The sequence below is a fragment of the Tachysurus fulvidraco genome, chromosome 1, assembly GCF_022655615.1.
Source record: "Tachysurus fulvidraco isolate hzauxx_2018 chromosome 1, HZAU_PFXX_2.0, whole genome shotgun sequence".
Lineage (NCBI taxonomy): Eukaryota > Metazoa > Chordata > Actinopteri > Siluriformes > Bagridae > Tachysurus > Tachysurus fulvidraco.
This window is the reverse complement of record NC_062518.1, coordinates 16,112,209-16,134,161: the sequence shown is the minus strand read 5'-3', so window position 1 is coordinate 16,134,161 and position 21,953 is coordinate 16,112,209. Positions and strand designations below refer to the sequence as shown.

The window sequence follows — 21,953 nt, the reverse complement described above, 5'->3', positions numbered from 1 at the left end:
CTGAAGGTTCAGCAGACCAGGTGATGTTTCCCCAGTCTTCAATATGTACACACTGGGTGAGAAAGACTCTGTAGCCGAAGTGTTCTGTTCTCGACACTCTGATTTGTTTGGATTTCTGTTGCTGTGACACATTCATACAAACATGCTGTGTGTTCAGGTAACCAGGGTTTCCCGCAGCACTTTGCAGTTTGGGCGGCCCGCCTAAGCTGGGAAACCCTGCCGCCTTAACTAGGTCGTCCAAAAAAAAAAAAAAATAAAAATCCGCTGCACAAAAAGGCCGTCAAGTGCATCTCGGAGAATAACGGCCGAAATGAGAGAAAGACGTGGTCTGTCACTGTCTGGAGGATAACTAGCCAGTTGATAAAACGCGTGTCCGTGAGAACAGTGGACTTATGTTTTGGGTTTATTTAAGCCTGTTATTGTATTAGTCTATAGTTCTTGCAAATTCAAAGTAAGTTAGCTGGTGATTTTGTTGTTTGAGTTCTTCACCTGCTGGCTAGGTTGCACATGCCTGTTTTTAATAATTGTTAAATGTGGTACAGAGTCTGTGGTCTCTCACAAAGAGGGGCCGCTCCCCCCGGGCCCACCCGCCTAACCCTACCGCCTTAACTAGCACATTTTCTGCGTGAAACACTGGATAACGTTCTTCACTGTGCATGATCTTTTCATCACTTGAAAATATAGGTCATGTAAATGTCAAATTCAGTTGTTGCTACACGCTTGTACTTTACCAAAAAACCTTACTAAACCAAAAAATCTTTATATAGAAGCTCGGCTTCTCAAGTGCAGGTACTCCTTTATAAAGGCATGATGTGTCCAAAAAGAGCTGGGTAATGATAAGTAGAATTTTGCAAACCCAATGTACAAAAATGACATATGGAATTGGATCTCCATTAAAGCAAACCTGTAATTAAAGTCTCCTCCCCAACCAAGCCCAGAATTAGTCCTGTTAATAATAATAATAATAATAATAATAATAATAAATGATTATTTCAGGAAGAGAGTTTGAAAAACAAGTCCTACACACACCTGTAACTTTCAGGTGCACTGTCACCGGTATAAGTGTATATGGGAAGTTGCAGGTATAAATTCCAGCATCAAACATCGTCAAGTTGTTCAGTTTGATGGAAAAGTTGCCTTTTGGAAACTCTGTCTGAAAAGTCTCCACCCTGCCCTTGTACTTTACGTACTGCTCATCAAAGTCCGTTTGGCCATCGATGATGTCGCACACCGTGATGCTGTCTTTGTATCGCCAATACACGTTCGTTTTAACATCACTGGTTGAGCACGGTAAGATGACGCTACGTCCTAGAGTTCCATTAACCAGACGGACGCTCTGACCCAACACTGAAAAACAAACAAACAGGACTTTAAACCAGGAGTACAAGACAATATGACTGCATGAGTCATTTGTTTTAGTAAAGCTGTGTTTAATCATCACCTTTTCTAAGAACTACACAACGGGCCAAAGTTTGTGAACCCTGACCATCAGACGTGAATTTGATGAACATCCTGTTCCATGTTTAATTCCCAGGTGTTGTTATAATTAACTAGATCTTGGAGCATGGCTGTGTGGATATTTGTTGATTCAGTGGTTAAATAATTAATGAGGCACTGATGTTGGGTCTGGAGGTGTTCAGTCAGGGCTTTATGAAGGATTCTCAAGTTCTTTCACTCTGACCCGAACACAACCCAATGTGTTTTTTGGAGCTCAGTAGCATCGTCAAGCTGGAACAGCGTTTGGTCGTCTTATCTCCAGTGAAGGGAAATATTAACGCTATAGCACACTGTGTACTTCCTGTTTAGTGGAACCAGTTGGGTCAAGATCGACATGTGTCTGTAAGGATTAGGTGTTCAAATACTTTTGACGGTTCTAAGCACATTTTCTTCACTCTATAAACAATATATATTGTGGTCTGTGTTAAGTGCTCACCGTTGTTTATCAGCAGAGGGAAGGCAAATAAATAAAAGTATCTGTGGGGGAAACAGAAGAATTACAGGATAAATTTACAATACTGGTATTTGTAGATTATAGAGATTGAGACTTTTTTTCCGTAATCACAGCAGAGGCATAAGAGATTGTAACTTGTAACAGACTTAAGACAGTGTTTTGCCGTCACCATGAGACAGTAACATGCATGCAATAGCCACCATTTGCATGTATATATATATATAATGTCAAAAGCTTCATATTAAAACATTAGGATCATCTCTGTAACATTATTGGCACTGTTGCTGGTGCCAGATGAGCTTTTTTGAGTAGTTCACAAACTGCTGATTTCATGGGACTTTCATACACACCAGTCTCTAGTGTTTATACAGTGTTGCAATAAAAAAAACCCCGAGTAAGCGACAGCTCTGTGGGTCACAGTTCACAGATATATTAACTCACAACACATCATCTGTACATGTTACACACACACTGCTGTATATTGCACAAAAGCATACAAGACAAAACAATACAGATGATTTAATATTCATTCTGTCTATATTATATAACATCATCTGTATTGTTTTGTCTTGTAAAGTCTGTATTGTCTTGTATAGTCCAAACTAAATCTATAGTGTTATTTCTGTACTTTTTAGAGTCACAAACAGCTGGAACCAAATTCCTTGTGTGTGAACACACTTGGACAATAAACTTGATCCTGAGGGCCTTTAGAGATCACTATCTTGATGTTAATCTCATTCCATAACACGCTTCACGGAGTTCACACCCAGTGTGTCTCAGACCGTATGCTCTTTAACAGAAGTGAGAGTACAGTAAGTCACATGTGCAAGTCACAAGTCATGAACGTCAAGTCGAGTCTTTTTTTTAATATTTGTCAAACAAGTCTCAACTTAAGTCGAGTCAAGTCATATGACTCGAGTCCCCCATCTCTGCTTTTTATTGAAGGGCATGTTATAGATAGATAGATAGATAGATAGATAGATAGATAGATAGATAGATAGATAGATCGATCGATCGATCGATCGATCGTGCAAACCATTTGGTGGCCCAAACCCAGATTACTGGACTCGAGAAGAACGTAGCCGTAGCAGCTAAACTAGCTAGCTAGGTGTCATTTAGCTCTTTTAAAACAGATTATATACGTAAAAAACTCAGGTAAATTTAATATGGTAGCCTGTAAGAGAGTTAAGTACATAGTCAGGGCCAAATAAACACATTTCCCTTCGCGCTACATGGAGCCGGTCCAGATTATTGGTACTTGACTATCCGGTTATTCTGGGTGTTTTATCCAGCGTTAGCTTTAGCTGGGGGGGTTCCCATCATACACCCACCACAAAGCATGTTTAGTTCACCAATGCTTCATACTCGTAGTTTTAGACTATACATACCTCTCGTCCACGGTGACAAACATGATCAATACTGGCTTAAAATTCTAAATAAAAAACGTCAGAATTTAGTAACATATACCAACATGCACAAAATACTTATTTATAGCTGAAAGCGGAATCCACACGTCACATCCGCTCAACGTAACGTAATTAAAACTATTATTTTTTTCCCGTTAAATTTTATTTTACATTTATTACACAGTATTGTTATCGTTAAACCTATTAATATTTCTCTTAATTCTACACTAACTTGTGAAATTATTTGAACAGAACCGTCCGCACACACAGGACGTCACTGGCTGCCTGACTGAGGTCCATTTCACTGATCTGGTTCTGGTTTCTGAATAAACCTCTGTTTTACACACACACTGCTCTAACACTATTACCTTAATAAGTAATGTAAGTCACCTAATTGGCAAATTGACAGACTACCCTGTCAATTAGGTTGAAATTGGAGCGTTAGAGCAGGGAAAAACAACACCACCACAAACATACAGGACAGGGGTTTTAAGGAACAGAGAATCATCATGATGTTATTTATCCATCTTTCTTAATAATGAACTTACAGTAGTATATTTAGCAATTTTTTTAGTTGCTTGTGACAATAATAATAATTTAAAAAAAAAAAAAAAAAGCCAAAGTCTGAACGTGTCACCTCATAAACTTGAGTTTTAGTGTCAGCATCTGACAGCTGCAATACTGAAGAAGGTCAGCAAAATAAGGATAAAATGATGAAGATTTGTAGTAATAGTTTTAGGCTAGTAGAAGTGTTATCTGAGCTCTAACAGTTCTTATAGCCACAACCAGAAGAAGATAAATTAATAAAGTGCTGTTTCTTCTTCAGTTTTGCTTAGTTTCCAACACTTTAGCCACACAACTTCAGGTTCTTCAGGACCAAGCCTGGGAATCATATCAGTACAGTTTATCTCGTTATCACACAAAAGGCTGAATCATTTACTGATCAGTTGAGTCTCAGTAATCAGGCCAAATTCAAAACTGTAGTCGATTCGTTGTGTGATGAAGAGCGCCACCTGCTGTCGGTTAATAGTCAAAACATTAATGGGAATTGGGGGGTGGTGGTAATTAATCAGAATCAGAATCATAAATTAACAGTCACTTTCTACTTAAAAGCCGATTGGCAGTAATCGGGGATGCGTCACGTTTCTTTCTGTTTGGCTGCTCATCTTTTAGCTGATTGGTGTCTTGTATGAATGCTGCATGTCCTACGCTTTGAGCAGAATGGTGTGTTTGCAGTAATATCCGGGGGGGTGGGAGGTGTATGGAGACACTCGGGGGTGGATGGAGACACTCACTGGTGGATGGAAACACCTCCCTTTTGAGGTGGTGGATTCTTCAGTGTGTGCTGGTTTAATCTGAGTCATCGTTATCTCTTTTGAGGACCTCAACCTGGTGTTTTGATATTGTGTGTTGGTTTATTTTGTGTAACGCATATGCTTCAGTCTTATTGTAAGTTTTTTGTGTTGTTTCTGTTCCCCTTTGGGATTATTAGCACATGCATAACCGAGATTGATCTAACAGTTCTAATATGGTTTTTATTAGATGACATGATGTGTATAAATAGAGTTTTGTATTTTGAAGCTATATTCACATACTGTACTTGCCTGGCATTTTTTTTTTATAATAGAAATTAACCTGTGACCTAATGCCAACATTTTGGTATTGTTAATATTCCCCTTGGTGAAATTCCCAGATGTGGCATAGTCGGAATTTTATGTAGAGAAAATTGTTTTGATGTATATTTGTACAAAACGCCCATTTTGCACCCTTGCGCACTTTCAACTCATCCCACGTCTATTCCCTTCTCATCAATATGAATAGAAATCCCTTATAATCGCTGAAAGCTATAACTATCACGATTATCTATAACTTATATTGGATAACCATGAAAATTATGGAAATCTTCAAAAGTGTTTTGATTTATACAAATTTTTCAAAATGATCATAAACTGTTCACATGGTATTTTATGTGCTTGTACACTATGGTATTTCATATTTTTAAAAAAAATTGTGTGCTAATAAATCTAGAATGTTACTGAGGTTTACTGACTGTAATGATGTAAGAATGTGTACTGGATATGAATTTATAAATTAACCCTGTTAATGTAAAAAGTGAATTATATCCATTAAGAATTCTATTTCAATATTTAAATTTTATTTTTTTTTTCATTTAAATTGTTCCATCATATTAAATCTTACACAGCTTTTCTTGGTTGACTTTTTTTTATTATCTTAAAAGGCTGCAGTTTGATCACAGGTGTGTTGTAAATATTTTTGGATGACCAAAGCACTTACGTTTCAGAATAAATAAGACGACTTCATACAAGAATAAATATTTATTGTAAAAATTCATTTAGTGTTAACTGCATCCTTGAGAGCCAAGGAAAATACGGCTACTTAAACCGACAGAATGTCAGAGGAGGAGTAAAGTCCCAACAGAACCCCAGAGAAAAGCAAGAAAAGGTGGGCATGTAGCCTGGTGTCTCCGCTGTATAAAGTCAGTTTCTGCACTCTTGGTCTTGGTCTGACTTCTGTTGAGAAATAATGTTGCATTTACTTGTCATGCATTTGTGTCACAGTTATTCACAGTGGTTTACAGGAATGTGTAATGAGGAGCTTATATGAAGATTACTTGACTCATTGTTACTCCTACAATGCTATCACCATTACTGTTTTAGGTAGCAAATGAATTAAATCATTCATTCATTCATTTTCTACCGCTTATCCGAACTTCTCGGGTCACGGGGAGCCAGTGCCTAACTCAGGCGTCATCGGGCATCGAGGCAGGATACACCCTGGACGGAGTGCCAACCCATCACAGGGCACACACACACACTCATTCACTCACACACTACAGACAATTTTCCAGAGATGCCAGTCAACCTACCATGCATGTCTTTGGACCGGGGGAGGAAACCGGAGTACCCGGAGGAAACCCCCGAGGCACGGGGAGAACATGCAAACTCCACACACACAAGGCGGAGGCAGGAATCGAACCCTCAACCCTGGAGGTGTGAGGCGAACGTGCTAACCACTAAGCCACCATGCCCACTAATTAAATAATTAACACAGCCAATTAAATTATTTTGAAAGATCAGCCAATAAAGTAATTATTAGTATGTACATTTATATACAGATCACATTATTAAGAACACATGTACAATGATCTTATCAATCTTGTCTTGTGACATCCAGCAGCAACAAACTCTTCTGGTCTTTTTACAGTACAGGTGTTCCTCATAATGATGTCGATTGTGTATGTGATCTATAACCATATGAATGCCTGTACAAACCTTCAACGGTGAGGTATGTTGTCTCTGGAATAAGTGTGTTAGGGAAATTGCAGGTGTATGTTCCTTGATGGGCCGAGTTAACATCCAACAGTTTAATTGAGAAATTTCCTATTAGTAACTCTTCTGGAAAATAATCAACTTTGCCCTTGTACAAGGAGTGCTGCTCATCAAAATACACTTCGCCTTCGATGATGTCACAAACCGTCCGGCTGTCATTGTATCGCCAATAGGCGTTAGATGTAGCCTGTGTATAACATGGCAAGATGACGGTTTGTCCTGCAACAGCATGAACTATATGGATGCACTGCACCAAGGCTGAAAACAAACAAAAACAAAAAAAAATATTATATTTTTTTTTTTTTTTTTTGTGGGTGGGACCCCACAAGACGCACAATGCTGGTGATGCATTTACGTTCAGAGCACATTCGAGAGAACTGCTGTGCGTGACTGAGAGACTTGCCACCTTTTTATGATGATGATCATGGACCAGTTGTGAGTATATCATTCATTTGCCTAACACGTGTCTTGACAAAGAAATTATCTGATAAGATTTAATGAAGTAAATAAAGTTTTGTTGATCAAAACCCCACCTGACCTAGTTAGGTCTCAGGTATGTTGTGGAAATTTGGTACACTCATTAGGTATGGGCAACGGTAAAAAGGTTCACAATTTATTTGTGCCTTTGTGCAGCAGGACCAAATTCTCCTCATGTAGCATGAGAGAAGATTTTATAAGCATTATTCAAACACAGAAACTGAAGAAAGCTAAACATCATCCATCATTGGCTACATTACAATGCCCGATTGATTATCTTAGGTCTGCCCAAGTCGTTTATGAGCCTGAGTCTCACCAACTCGTCTCCAGCTCATTCCAAAACTCTGGTATTTTACAATTTCTTGTCACAAACAACTTCTAGTCACACACAAAAGGTCAGACCATAACAAACAGCTTCTTAGTAAAATCACTGGTACTTACCATCATTTATAAGAAGTGCAATGCACAGGGGAAAGCACCAGTGTCTGTGGGTGAAAATGACATATAAAATGAGTAGGGTGTTTTTCTAAAAGTTTCCATCAATATTTTAAGAAACTGATTTGCTTGCTGAAGACAGATTTGGCTTACATTTACATCCCCAAGAAATAAATGAGTGAAGATAATTTATGAAAAATAACCAGCCAAATTGCCTAGTGATTATTATACAGATAACCCTATATAAATAGATAAAATAACACACTGATATTCAAATCTGTTGTTACAATACGGCAAAAGGTAATAATCATTACGAGCTGACTACATCCTTGTGGACCTACGGGAATCATTATCTCTGAATATTCTATTAATTACAATAATATTTAAATAAGTAATTGTTCTGTATCTCGGTGTGTATAAAGTCATGAACACTATATACACAGATTTATTATTTATATTAATATATATGCTATAAGAAGGTTTTTAATAGTTTCACTTCTTCCCCTTTCACTCCTGTTCTTACCTATAGATGCTGGTTAGACCTCTCATGGTTTATCATCCGCAAAATCCTCACTAGTCGTCCAAAAGTGAAACTCTTCTTTTTGAAAGTGGCACCTTTTCGTCAGTTGGTTATTTAGTCTCTCCAACGGCACGCCTTCAGACCAATGGTAGAAGTGTTCTTCTTCTTCTTCTTCTTCTTCTTCTGATTTTTTATTGGCGGATGGCAAACCAACTTTAGGTGCATTTACCGCCACCTACTGGACTGGAGTGTGGAGCGCATAATGGTTTGGAAGATAGATAAATAAATAAATAAATAAAATAAAAATTATTAATACAACTGTATGTTAAATTCTATTGATCAGTTTTGTTTGTTTTAAGAAAACAACTAATTCCTGGAATATCCTAAACTGTTTTGATTCGTTTCCTAATAGAACCCGAAGGGAGAAATCATTTATACCAAACGATCGTAGTGCTTGAATTAATTTATTTCTTGCTCCTGCATATGCATCACACTCTATAAGTACATGCTCTACTGTTTCTGCTTGACCACACTTATCACAATTTCCATTTTCATGTTTACCCATTTTATATAGACCCTGATTTAATGCACAATGTCCGAGACGCAGTCTTGACATTAAAACATCTTCTTTCCTGTTGCCAAACTTTCTTCTTTCTAGCCCTACGTTCTCTTGAACATGATGAAAGTGTCTACCTTTTGTTCCACTATCCCACTCCTTCTGCCATTTCTTTCTTGTTCCTTTTGCAATTATCCCTTTTACCTCTGTTTTACTCATTGATACTTTAATGTCAATTTCTGCATGCTTTAAGGCCTGTTTAGCCAGATGGTCTACCTCCTCATTTCCTTCCACACCCATATGTGATGGTATCCACAGGAATTTTACCATAATTCCATACTGTCTTATTCTAAATAGACTCTGCATCACTTCAATGATCATATCTTGTCTGGCTGTTGATGTTCCACTTAGCAAGCTATTCAAAACTGAAAGGGAATCTGTACAAATGACTGTTTTTGTTGGCTGTACTTCTTCTATCCACTGGAGTGCTAGAAATATTGCTGTTATCTCTGCAGTAAAAACCGATACGTGGTCTGAAATGCGTTTGTATATTTTGACTTTGAATTGGGGAATATATACTGCTGATGCTGTTCTTCCAGATTCAGGATCTTTGGAGCCATCTGTGTATATTTGTAATATGCTGAAATATGACTTAGCTTGTGATTGGATTGCCTCAATCTTTAACAGGTGAGTTTTAGATGCAGAACTATACACCATACTGCCATAGTCAATAGCTGCTCTTATCAGTGCACAGTAAATCATTTTAAGAGACTGACGACATGCCCCCCATTCAACTCCTGATAAACACCTCATTACATTTATCGCCTTTTTACCTTTGTCTATCATTTTCTGAATATGAGCTCTAAAATTCAATTTTGAGTCCATCCACATTCCCAGAAATCTAATTACTGACACCTGCTCCAATTGCTGGTCATACATTTTAATATTCATTATTGGATTGATATTCCTTTTTGTAAAACAGATCACCTGAGTTTTTGCTACAGAGAAACGGAAACCCCATTCATTAGCCCAATTTTCTACTTTCTTAACAGCATTCTGCATACACTTTTCCACATGCCCCACATTGCGGCCCCTTTTCCACAGTGCGCCGTCATCTGCATACAGAGATCTTCCTATCCCCGTGTCTATCTGATTAAAGATATCATTAATCATTAGATTAAACAGAATGGGACTGCTAACACTTCCTTGAGGTGTTCCATTCTCTATTTGATATATCTGAGACAATTCAGACCCCACCCTAACTTGTATAGTTCTTCCAAACAGGAAGTTCTTGATCCAATTATACATTCTACCTTGTATTTTCATTTTTTCTAATTTTATTAATAGTCCCTCCTTCCACATCATGTCATAAGCTTTTTCAACATCAAAGAATACTCCTATTAACACTTCTTTGTTTACTTGTGCCTTTCTTATTTCAGCTTCCAAACACAGCACAGAGTCCATAGTGTTTCGCCCTTTCCGAAAACCACTTTGATATGGTGATAAAATGTTATTCTTCTCGATGATATACACCAATCTGCTCATTACCATACGTTCCATTAGTTTGCAAAGGTTTGAAGTTAATGCAATGGGCCTGTAATTATTTGGTTGAGTATGCTCTTTGCCTGGCTTTGCTATTTTGCTAAAAGTTAATTATTCTAATACTATATACACCTTCCCATATTTCCACCACTACAACCTCTTGCTCCCCATTTACCTCAACTTTTCTATACCCAATATCTTGTTTAATAAATGTTGCTACCCCACCACCATTTCCTTCGTTTCTATCTTTTCTGATTGAAATGTAACCGTGAATTAAAAAATGTAATTGAGGTTTCAGCCACGTTTCTTGAACACATATAATGTCCGGACTATTTTCTTGATTTGCGATAAATTTTTTGAATTCTTGACCATTGGCAATTAAACTTCTTGCATTCCATTGCATTATTGTTAACACCATTATGTACCACCACATGTTTGACTGTTTTCTGTCGGACTGATTACTGTTTGTGACTTAAGCTTTTCATTTATCATATCTACTGTAACTTCTTCTAACTCCAAGTACTTTTCTGCCGCTCTAATAATGATTTTAATTCTCTCTGTCCTGCTTTCAGTTTGGGCGGAACAATTCACCACTTCTGCTATGAATGCTACGAATGAGACTTTATCAACAATCACTTCACTCTCTTTACTTTGCTCTTTCACCACTGCCTTTTGTTGTGGTACTGTTGTCCTTGTTTCAATTACTTTGGGTGCTTGTTTTACTTTCTTTATAGCCTCAGCATATGATATTCCTTCTGCCACTCTGATATTTTGTATTTTCACTGCATTCTTCCTTACTGAACAACCTCCGTATCCTGCACTGAGCTCTCCTCCACAATTACAGCATTTTGGTTTAACACCTTGCCCACATTTACCATATTCATGCTCACCTCCACACCGTGCACATCTCTGTTTTCCTTTACAAACTGCCACTACGTGGCCAAATTTTTGGCATTTGTAACATCTTAGTGGCGGGGGAACATATGGCCTGACATTGTAGCTCATAAAGCCTAAATATACTCTCTCAGGCAGTTTGTTCTCATCAAAGTTTAACATTACTGAGAGGCTGTCAGTCTTCTCATTATTTCTAAGGCACTTGAGCCGCCTGACATCCTTTACTGTTGCCCCAGATATATTTCTTAAGATTTTCTCAGCTGAAACATCAGTTGGGATCCCTGTTATTACACCTCTAACCCAAGTCTTCTCTTCTGGGATTGAGCATACTACTTTGTGTCCAAGGAGTGATTTTAGTCCCAGGGCCATTTTATGTTGTCTATCATCTGTACAGAACAAAATCAGTTTGCCATCCCTCAATGTCTTTATACTTTCAACTGTTCCTAATTTTTCTTTAAGTGCTTTTGTTAATTTCAATGGGTTTATGACATTTACGGACTCGGTAGCAAACTTCAGCAAAACTTTATACTCCTCTTTCCTCCTTCTTGTCTGGCGATTTCCCTTTTCACTTTCCGTTTCTGAGATTTGTCCCCAATTTTTCTTTCTTTTCCGAGTTTCTATCAATTTCCATTCATTACCTCCACTATCCTCATCAGCCAATTCTTCCTCCATTTCCGGATCGCTTCCGGATACTACGCTACTTCCTACCATCAGCGCTCCAGTCACAATCCAGCTGTCGCCCTCCGCCTCTCGTCAACCTGGGCGGGGCGTTTCCGAGGCATCCTTCAGAAGTTTTGAACAATGCGGCAGCTTTTATTAGCCAATAGGTCGTGTGACTAACCAATCACAGTTCTTAGCGTTAAATGAACGGCTCTGTGTCACGCCCTCTTTTGGTGGCGAATAGTAAACAATCTTAAAGTTGGACTGGGGTTGGAATTTATAAAATATTATTAACTGATAAATATTTATTGTTTCTTTTTGTAGTGAAAAGTATTCTATTAAAGACATTAAAAAATACTTAACAAGTGAAACAAGTCGTTTTTGTTTTTATTTATTTGTTTGTTTGTTTGTTTATTTTCAAATCTGCTTATTATTATCTATAAATTCTATGGTGTATCTGCTGTACAAGTCCCTGTGAAGTGTAAAGTTTTAACACATGTACATTAACACCTGCACTACTGTTAAAGCTGCTGTTATAGAAAATTAATGATCACCTTCTGACCAGAATCCAGAATCTGACCTTCTGTGTTAAAAATACAGCCACAATACAAATGTTATGATCTTTGTATATCTTTGGCTTCATGTTTGAGGTTAAAGCTTTTGATTAATCAGTTAGAAATTGCTGTAATTATTACAAATCTTAGTGCAGGATCTCATTCAAGTCATGATTTATCATCTTCTACAGAATGGTCCTCTCTGTTTTTGTCACGAACTGTTTTTTTTATCATAGTCATTACCATATATCATCTGCATGTTCTGTCAGTAGCTGAGTTTATAGCCCTGAGATTATTGCTCCATTTTGCCCCCTAGTGGAATAACAGAGACTCAGTCTTTAAAAAAACTTATTTATTATCACAGTCCACAAACAGCAGACAGATGAGTCACCACACTGTTTTTTATACACACACTCCTTACAGGTGAATATAATAAGACACGGTGACACAGGTCCAGGTTTAAAAGTAGTCCTTAGTCCTAAAACAATTTTAATGTACAGAAAACTGGTGAGAAAATGACTGCAGAAGATCAGTCTCAGAGAACAAGAAGCAGAAGATGGAGCTGCACACATCAGTGGTGTGTGTGTGTTTGTGAGAGAGAGAGAGAGAAAGAGAGAGAGAGAGAGAGAGAGAGAGAGAGAGAGAGAGAGAAAGAGAGAGAGAGATGTGTTAGGCTGCAAAGTAGAACCGCAGTGTGGCTTAAAAAAAAGCATTGACCAATATGTGTGTGTGTTTGTGTGTGTATGTGTGTGTATGTGTGCGTGTATGTGTGTGTATTTGTGTGTGTGTATTTGTGTGTGTATGCGTGTAATGGAATGAAATGGAATAAACCCCACCACAGTGTAGCTGCTGTCATTACTTGCAATTGATGACCAGCTCTGTAAAAGGGAACAAAAGTCATGAGGTCTGTGTGTAGATTTGTCTGTTAAATGCATTTAAAATGTTATTTTACTGCAAAACAGAATCTGAGTCCATGTGTGTATTTATGTGAAAGAAGAAAACGTGTATTTGTGAATTTAAGAGAAAAAACAAAGAACATTTTAAAATAGCAACATTTATACAGAAATCCAGGGATTAGTTTCAACTAATAACAACTTGCTTTGTGTTCCTGTGTAACAAATCTGTGTAAATGACACACTAACACATAATACACACTGTACACACATAACACACACTAATACACTAACACACAATGTACACAAATAACACACATTAATACACTAACACATAACACACACTAATACACTAACACACAATGTACACACCTGGGCTGGATTCAGTCAGTGTAGATTATATCATCAGTTCTACACACTGGACAGAGGAAATGATTTCAAACTCACCTGTGACTGCAACCATCACAACACCGATCACAAGTCCTGATAGGATGAAGAGATTTCTCCAGAGTCTGATCTTTCCATCTTTATCAGGAGTCTGATTCTGACACACTTCAGTCTTACATGTCTGATTCTCTGGAAAAATGATAAAGATCAGAGAGTCTGAACATCCTTATTAAATAAACCACTCAGTTAAAAGAGAATTTAAATAAGTTTTGATTTAACACAAACATTTGCTGTAAATATAATAAATAAACTGACCAGCTGAGTGACTCTGGATGTAAAGTCTGATTCCACGGCTGATGTTTGGAGGTGAACCTGCTTGAATACAACAATAGACTCCTAATTCAATACTACTGATATTGTGTATAAATAAACTGCTGTTATACTGCAGTGAGAATCTCTTGTTAACGGATGTGTTACTGTATTGTGGTGTCAGGGAAATACTGTTGAACGAGCGTAATATAAACACTGGAGGTTCTGACGCCTTCATCAGGAACCAGTACACATTATTTACAGACACTTCACACTTTAGAGTCACATTTTGTCCCAAATCTACAGACTTCTCTGTGAAACATTCAGCAGCTCCACAGAACACAAACAGATCTAGGAAACAAAAAAAACATGACAAAACCCTGACTTGTGATTCACTGCTCAAATAAAAATACAAAAAAGTGTTAATCCAGAAACACGGTCATTAAATATGATCAGTGATTTAACTAAAGGAAATAAACTTACAGAAGGGAATGTGGAGGATCCTCATGCTGACACTTGATCTCTGTTTACAAGGAGAAAATTGTAAGTGAGCTTCAGATTCATTTACAGCTACAGGAGTGAGGGGAAGTGGCAGTGCATCTCACTCTGACCGCAAGCTTTTTTCTGATGTAAAGACCAGAAGTGTTTAGAGGAGGAGCAGAAAAATGATCTGTCTGTGAAGGCCGAGAGAAACGTAGATCCTTGTCCTTCTTGACATTAATAACTGGCCACTTGCCACATCTCATGTGTTTCTACATAGTTTTTAGATGAAGGTGCAGCAGATTGGTGTTGATTTAAACCTGAGATAAAATGTGTTCAATGGATGAGGAAAACTTTTAGTGTAAAAATAAGAAGTCAAGCAACAAATAAAACAAGACATTTATTCTTAATTTAAAATTAGAGAAGAAATTAGAGAAGAAATGGGAAAGAACCTGGGAAAGCAGGCAGTGGGTCAAACCACTGTGAGGAAAGGGAGGGGGAACTCATTCATTCATTCATTCATTCATTTTCTACCGCTTATCCGAACTTCTCGGGTCACGAACTGTTTCTAAATGCATTTTTTTGCTTTTTCTTCTTCTTCTACTTACACAATTATTTAGGTATACATACATATATTTTTCACAATAGAGAGTGCGATATTTTTTAAATATTTTTTTTCGGGGGGACAATCCTCGGTGGGGGGGGCATGTCATTATTATATAAGGAAGATGGAGCTGCACACATCAGGTGTGTGTGTGTGTGTGTGTGTGTGTGTGTGTGTGTGTGTGTGTGTGTGTGTGTGTGTGTGTGTGTGTGTGTGTGTGTGTGTGTGTGTGTGAGAGATGTAAGAGAGATGTGAGAGAGATGTGAGAGATGTGTTAGGCTGCAAAGTAGAACCGCAGTGTGGCTTATAAAAAAAGCATTGACTAGTGTGTGTGTGTTTGTGTGTATATGTGTGCTTGTATGTGTGTTTGAGTGTGTGTTTGTGTATTTGTGTGTGTGTGTGTGTATGAGAGAGAGAGAGTGTGAGAGAGAGAGAGAGAGAGAGAGAGAGAGAGAGAGAGAGAGAGAGAGAGATGTGTTAGGCTGCAAAGTAGAACCGCAGTGTGGCTTATAAAAAAAGCATTGACTAATGTGTGTGTGTGTTTGTGTGTTTGAGTGTGTGTGTGTGTGTGTGTGTGTGTGTGTGTGTGTGTGTGTGTGTGTGTGTGTGTAGCTGTTGTCATAGCTTGCATTTGACGACCAGCTCTGTAAAAGGGAACAAAGGTCATGAGGTCTGTGTGTAGATTTGTCTGTTAAATGCATTTAAAATGTTATTTTACTGCAAAACAGAATCTGAGTCCATGTGTGTATTTATGTGAAAGTAAAAAAATGTGTATTTGTGAATTTAAGAGAAAAAACAAAGAACATGCTTAGCGGTAAATAAACAGCTCTGTGTCACGCCCTCTTTTGGTAGCGAAAGGAAAACAAACTTAAAGGTGGCCTGGGGTTGGAATTTATAAAATATTATGAACTAATAAATATTTATTGTTTCTTTTTGTAGGGAAAAGTATTCCATGAAATACATTAAAAATATTCAACAGGTAAAATAACTCGTTTATGTATTTATTTTAATTATTTGTTTTATTTATTAATATATTTATCAAACTTGTTGATTATCACAGTCCACAAACAGCAGACAGAAGAGTCACTACACTGTGTTTTATACACACACACTCCTTACAGATGAATATCTGTACAAAGGTCATGAGGTCTGTGTGTAGATTTGTCTCTTAAATGCATTTAAAATGTTATTTTACTACAAAAAAGAATCTGAGTCCATGTGTGTATTTATGTGAAAGTAAAAAAACATGTATTTGTGAATTTAAGAGAAAAAACAAAGAACATTTTAAAATAGCAAAATTTATACAGAAAAACAGGGATTAGATTAAACTAATAACAACTTCCTTTGTGTCCCTGTGTAGCAAAACTGTGTAACATAAAACACTAACATACACTTTACACACATAACACACACTAATACACTAACATACAACGTACACAAATAACCGACACTAACACACTAACATACACTTTATACACATAACACACATTAATACACTAACACACAATGTACACATCTGGGCTGGATTCAGTCAGTGTAAATTATAACATCAGTTCTACACACTGGACAGAGGACATGATTTCAAACTCACCTGTGACTGCAACCATCACAACACTGATCACAAGTCCTGATAGGATGAAGAGATTTCTCCAGAGTCTGATCTTTCCATCTTTATCAGGTGTCTGATTCTGACACACTTCAGTCTGATCCTCTGGAAAAAATGATAAAGATCAGAGAGTCTGAACTTCATTATTAAATAAACCACTCAGTTAAAAGAGAATTTAAATAAGTTTTGATTTAACACAAACATTTGCTGTAAATATAATAAATAAACTGACCAGCTGAGTGACTCTGGATGTAAAGTCTGATTCCACGGCTGATGTTTGGAGATGAACCTGCTTGAATACAACAATCGACTCCTAATTCATTAGTACTGATATTGTGTATAAATAAACTGCAGTTATACTGCAGTGAGAATCTCTTGTTAACGGTTGTGTTACTGTATTGTGGTGTCAGGGAAATTGAAAGAGCGTAATATAAACACTGGAGGTTCTGACACCTTCATCAGGAACCAGTACACATTATTTACAGACACTTCACACTTTAGAATCACATTTTGTCCCAAATCTACAGACTTCTCTGTGAAACATTCAGCAGCTCCACAGAACACAAGTAGATCTAGAAAACAACAACAACAAAAAAAAACATGACAAAACCCTGACTTGTGATTCGCTGCTCAAATTAAATAAAAATACAGAAATGTTTTTATCCTGAAATAAGTTCATTAAATATGATCAGTGATTTAACTAAAGGAAATAAACATACAGAAGTGAATGTGGAGGATCCTCATGCTGACACTTGATCTCTGTTCACAAGGAGAAAATGATCAGTGAGCTTCAGATTCATTTACAGCTACAGGAGTGAGGGGAAGTGGCAGTGCATCTCGCTCTGACCGCAAGCTTTTTTCATCCTTATATTTAAAGACCAGAAGTCTTTAGAGGAGGAGCAGAAAAATGATCTGTCTGTGAAGTGGCCTAGAGAAACGTAGATCCTTGTCCTTCTTGACATTAATAACTGGCCACTCGCCACATCTCATGTGTTTCTACATAGTTTTTAGATGAAGGTGCAGAAGATTGGTGTTGATTTAAACCTGAGATAAAATGTGTTTCATGGAGGAGGAAAACTTTTAGTGTAAAAATAAGTCAAGCAACAAATCAAACAATACATTTATTCTTGCAAACAATTTAGATGAAATTAGAGAAGAAATGTGATCCTTATTGTATGTAAATATGTTCAAAGTTATTCAACCTGTGAAAATATCATAGAAAGTTTCCATAGAAATGTCAAAGGAAATATCTGTTAAATCTGTTAACTTTCATTCAAAATCTACACGCTATCACACACTAATACACTTTAACACACACTGTACACACTAACACACACTAATACACTTTTATATCAAACATGACCTGAAACAGAATTTATAACAGATTTATCACTATATTTATCACTGGATAAACACTGCAAAAACACACGGAGGGGAAAAGCATGTTAAAGCGCAAAACAGCTCCCCTAGTGGCGGCAACGCTTTATGACATGGGATTGTGCCTTTCCAGTTTATACGCTTTAATAAATATAAATAACATATAAGCACATTTAATTAAACTTTGAACATATGTAACACAATTTTAAAAAGATTAAAAAAACTAACTGTATATTACTAAAAACTAACTATATATAAACTATATATTTTTTCTTATTTCAAATGTCATTTTTTTGTATGTTTTTGATCATACCGTAAGTGCACAGCAGGGGGCAGCACAGTGCAGCAGAATGAAAGGCGCATCAGACGTTCAAAACGCAGGTAACTGGATCTGTACAGGGTTCATAATGTTTTTATGTGGCACACAAACACCCCTGTAACTCCATTTGCAGGTATTTTATATACTTTTGATTGCAGACTTTAAATTTGAAATCTGAGTTCTTGAAAAAACGTCAAATACCGACTTATAATGCAGTAAATTAATTTCACTTCAGCCCTGTTTCTAACATATTCTCTATAGTATATGCTCACAACACTTAAAATAGCTTAAGTGAACATTATTAAAGTATGTAAGCAAAAAAAAACAAAAAGAAAGAAAGTTTACTCGGAAAACAGAGTTTGGTTTATTTACCCACACTGAGATTATGTAATCCAGCAAAATGGATGGTTTAATAAACAATCCATTTTGCTGGATTACATAATCTCAGTCAAAATGCTTTATGTAATGAGCTGTATGTTTACATACATAGAATTAGTGTCAATTCACATACATTGTATTTCAGAAAACAGAAGAAATACTGTATAAAATATTATACATTTTCTGTGAAAAATATAAAAATATTTAAATTCATTATTTTTTATGTGAAAAATAAATTGACTTCGTTATTAGCATAAAGTTTTAAAATAACAGTTTTTTTTAAATTTTTGTAAATTTACAGCATTTTGTGAACAAATGCAAAAAAACCCCCATAAATCTAGTGTCAAATATTATTTTCCATGAAATTAGTTTTATTTTCTTTCCCAGATTGTTGGTAATGTGAAAGCTGTTATGGTTTGTATGAGGTTTTGCATCATAACCTCCTGTTTTTCTGTCACAGCACTTACAGTATCTGACAGAAGTGAATACACCTCATGTGACAACACTGAAGAAATGACACTGTGCCACAATGTAAAGTAGTGAGTGTTCAGCTTGTTCAACATGGCACCTCATTTCAAAGATCTCTCTGAGAATCTGAAAAAAAAGAATTGTTGCTCTACATAAAGATGGCGTAGGCTATAAGAATATTGCCAAGACCCTGAAACTGAGCTGCAGCATGGAGACCAAGACCAATATAATAATTTTACAAAAATCTGAGTGTTGTACTGACTTCTGTGAGATACTGTACATACATGTTGAGCTTCATGTTTTCTTCAAAAGTCCAAACTGTACAGCAGACTGAACCCCAGCAGGAACATGCTGCTTGCTCTTATTGTGACGTCACCATTTCTTGGAGAGCTTTTTTTCCTGCTTCTGTATGTGTAAGTGAAAGAGAAAAGCAGAAGTGAGTAAAGATGAGATGAGATAAGATAAGATAACATAAGATAAGATATACCTTTACTCGTTAATAAGGTTTTATTAACATACTTGGGTATTGACATTGCAGTGTCAGAGACTGGGTTATTAAACCTGTTGGGAAAAACATTTATAAAACAGTGATCCTGAACATGAACAAGGATTAACAGGAGAATTGTATACACACGAAACACAGCACACAATACTATAGACTGGAGGGAATGTGGCACTGAGACAAGGGCAAGAGACGACAAGTCAAACATTTAAGTAAGAGAGTCTTATTTAAAGCAGTTATAGGAGCCGTGACTTTAACTAAACAGGTCATTTATTTATTCTGTAACTGATAACCAGGCAAATGGTATAATATACATCTTTGTTGTGGAACATGTAGTTATTAAATGTTGGCTAATCTTTTAATGAGATTAGCATGTTATATGTGTGTTTTTTTCAGATGTCACTGAGTTGACTGATTACACTAAATGATTTTGTATATTTCAGAGTGTACTTTATTAGGATAGTTAATTTGATGTGTTTCGCTGTGCTTATGTACTGCAAAACAAGGTGTAACTCAAGAAAGTTATGTGAGAGCAGGATTTGAAATCTGGTCTGGCCACATACCTCTGATATGAGTTACGACATGTCATGTACAAACAAATTTCAAATTCATTTCAAGGCACATAAAATTGTACACTGTGTGTTTACTGGACATGGAATGAATTCCTCAAACCAATTCACACTGACCACAGTTTCAGAATTCATCATAATAATCATTAACATTAAAAGGTCTGGTTAAATTAACATAATCATTAAGAATCATAACACTTTACATGTCTGTGTGCTTTTTAAAAGATGATACTAACCTTGGATTGAGGGTGGTAACAGGTGTAAGTTCCCGAGTCAGAGAGCTTCACATTACTCAGCTTGATGGAGAAGTTTCCTTTTGCAATCTCAGTTTGAAAGGTTTGAACTCTGCCTCAGTATTCTGGGCTCTGATCAGAAAAATCTGCTTTACTCCTGATGATATCAACCAAAACTTTTCTTTTATCAGTTCGCCAAAACACATCCTCACCCGCTAGAGTGCGGTCAATGAAACATGGTAAGATGACTGTATCACCTACGAAGGCTTCACGAGTCTCAATGCTCTGCACCAACACTGAAAGTACAACACAAATACACAAGAAATCAAATGCAGGTGAAATCTACTAGTAACCAGTTCCCTCCACTTCCTGCTGGATTGTGTATCATCAATGAAGTCAGACAGTTTTTCAGAGGTGTGTTAATCTCTCACCATTGTGTATCAGCAGATGGACCATGATGAACAATACACATCTGTGGAAAAGGAAAAGAGGTATAGAAGGATTTATTTATCTTATGGACAACAAACTGTAGTGTCTGAACCGAAGGTTCCTGTCTATACAAATCTCCTGTTTATAAAATACAATTTGAGCTTATTCAAGATAATAAATAAGGTCTTAATGAAATTTGGGTCAGTATCTTGGTGTATTTACACAACAGTCAATAGTCATGTGAGATACACCACAACTCGGCCCAATCTAAACAAACCTGTCAGTAGCTTCAAGAGCTAAATGTATATAGAGAACAATTGCGAATTTCTAACAAGATGTCACTTGTTGAAGAGGAGGTCACATGACCAGGATCAAGACAGCAGCTTACCTTGCACAATAAACACAAAAACCCTTAACACACACTGTTAACATTAAGGAATCGGAATGTTTAATATATCTAAACCTTCTGCAAATAAACTGTGATACTGATGCCTCCTTGAGCCATGTGGAAAATTCAATGCTGTCAGATGTGACACGTATCGAGGAAGCTGATGGCCAAATACACGTTACAGAAAAAACACTGGAAAAACAAAAGCGTATAATTATTATTTATTTTCTTATAATTATGATAAATGAACAACTGACAAAGCAACTTTGTTCGACATTAGAACACGCCGATGATGAATTTGGACAGGATTTAATCAGGTCTTCCTACTGAAATGTGATTTACTGAAGCCACGATTCAGATGTAACAAGCAGGATAAATACTGTTCTAAATATTTCATTAAGAACGAGAGGAAAGACATCAATCCTGAATTATCTTTACTGTCATTAAGATCAGTTTTCATTGTGACTTTCTAAGAGGTTTGCTCTGACTAAAAAATAGATCATGATTTTATAGAATATGTTAGTGTACGTTTCCTTCATATGTGTGTGTGATCTCTCAGAAATTCTCTTAACACACTGATACTCAAATCTGTTGTTACAATACAGCAAAAAGTAATAATCATTACGAGCTGACTACATACAGGGAACAAACCAGCGACTGTGAACA

The 21,953-nt window shown here is 36.7% G+C and overlaps 2 protein-coding genes across 9 annotated transcripts in view; both read right to left on the bottom strand.

Annotated features, from left to right (window-relative positions):
- LOC113634632 (butyrophilin-like protein 10) overlaps positions 1-14,816 on the bottom strand; it is a 34,425-nt gene extending 19,609 nt beyond the window's left edge. For 2 of the 8 annotated variants that reach the window (XM_047811016.1, XM_047811025.1), the window contains exon 1: positions 1,030-2,516. In XM_047811016.1, coding sequence (XP_047666972.1) covers positions 1,030-1,438 — 409 coding nt within the window. In that variant the 5' untranslated portion in view covers positions 1,439-2,516. Of the gene's footprint in view, positions 1-1,029; positions 2,518-3,339; positions 3,476-13,940; positions 14,286-14,417 lie in introns of those variants that run through there. The other 6 variants (XM_047811030.1, XM_047811033.1, XM_047810976.1 and 3 more) reach the window with 5 other exon arrangements.
- LOC113634630 overlaps positions 1-21,953 on the bottom strand; it is a 121,769-nt gene that overhangs the window by 89,690 nt on the left and 10,126 nt on the right. The gene's annotated exons all lie outside the window — the stretch shown is intronic.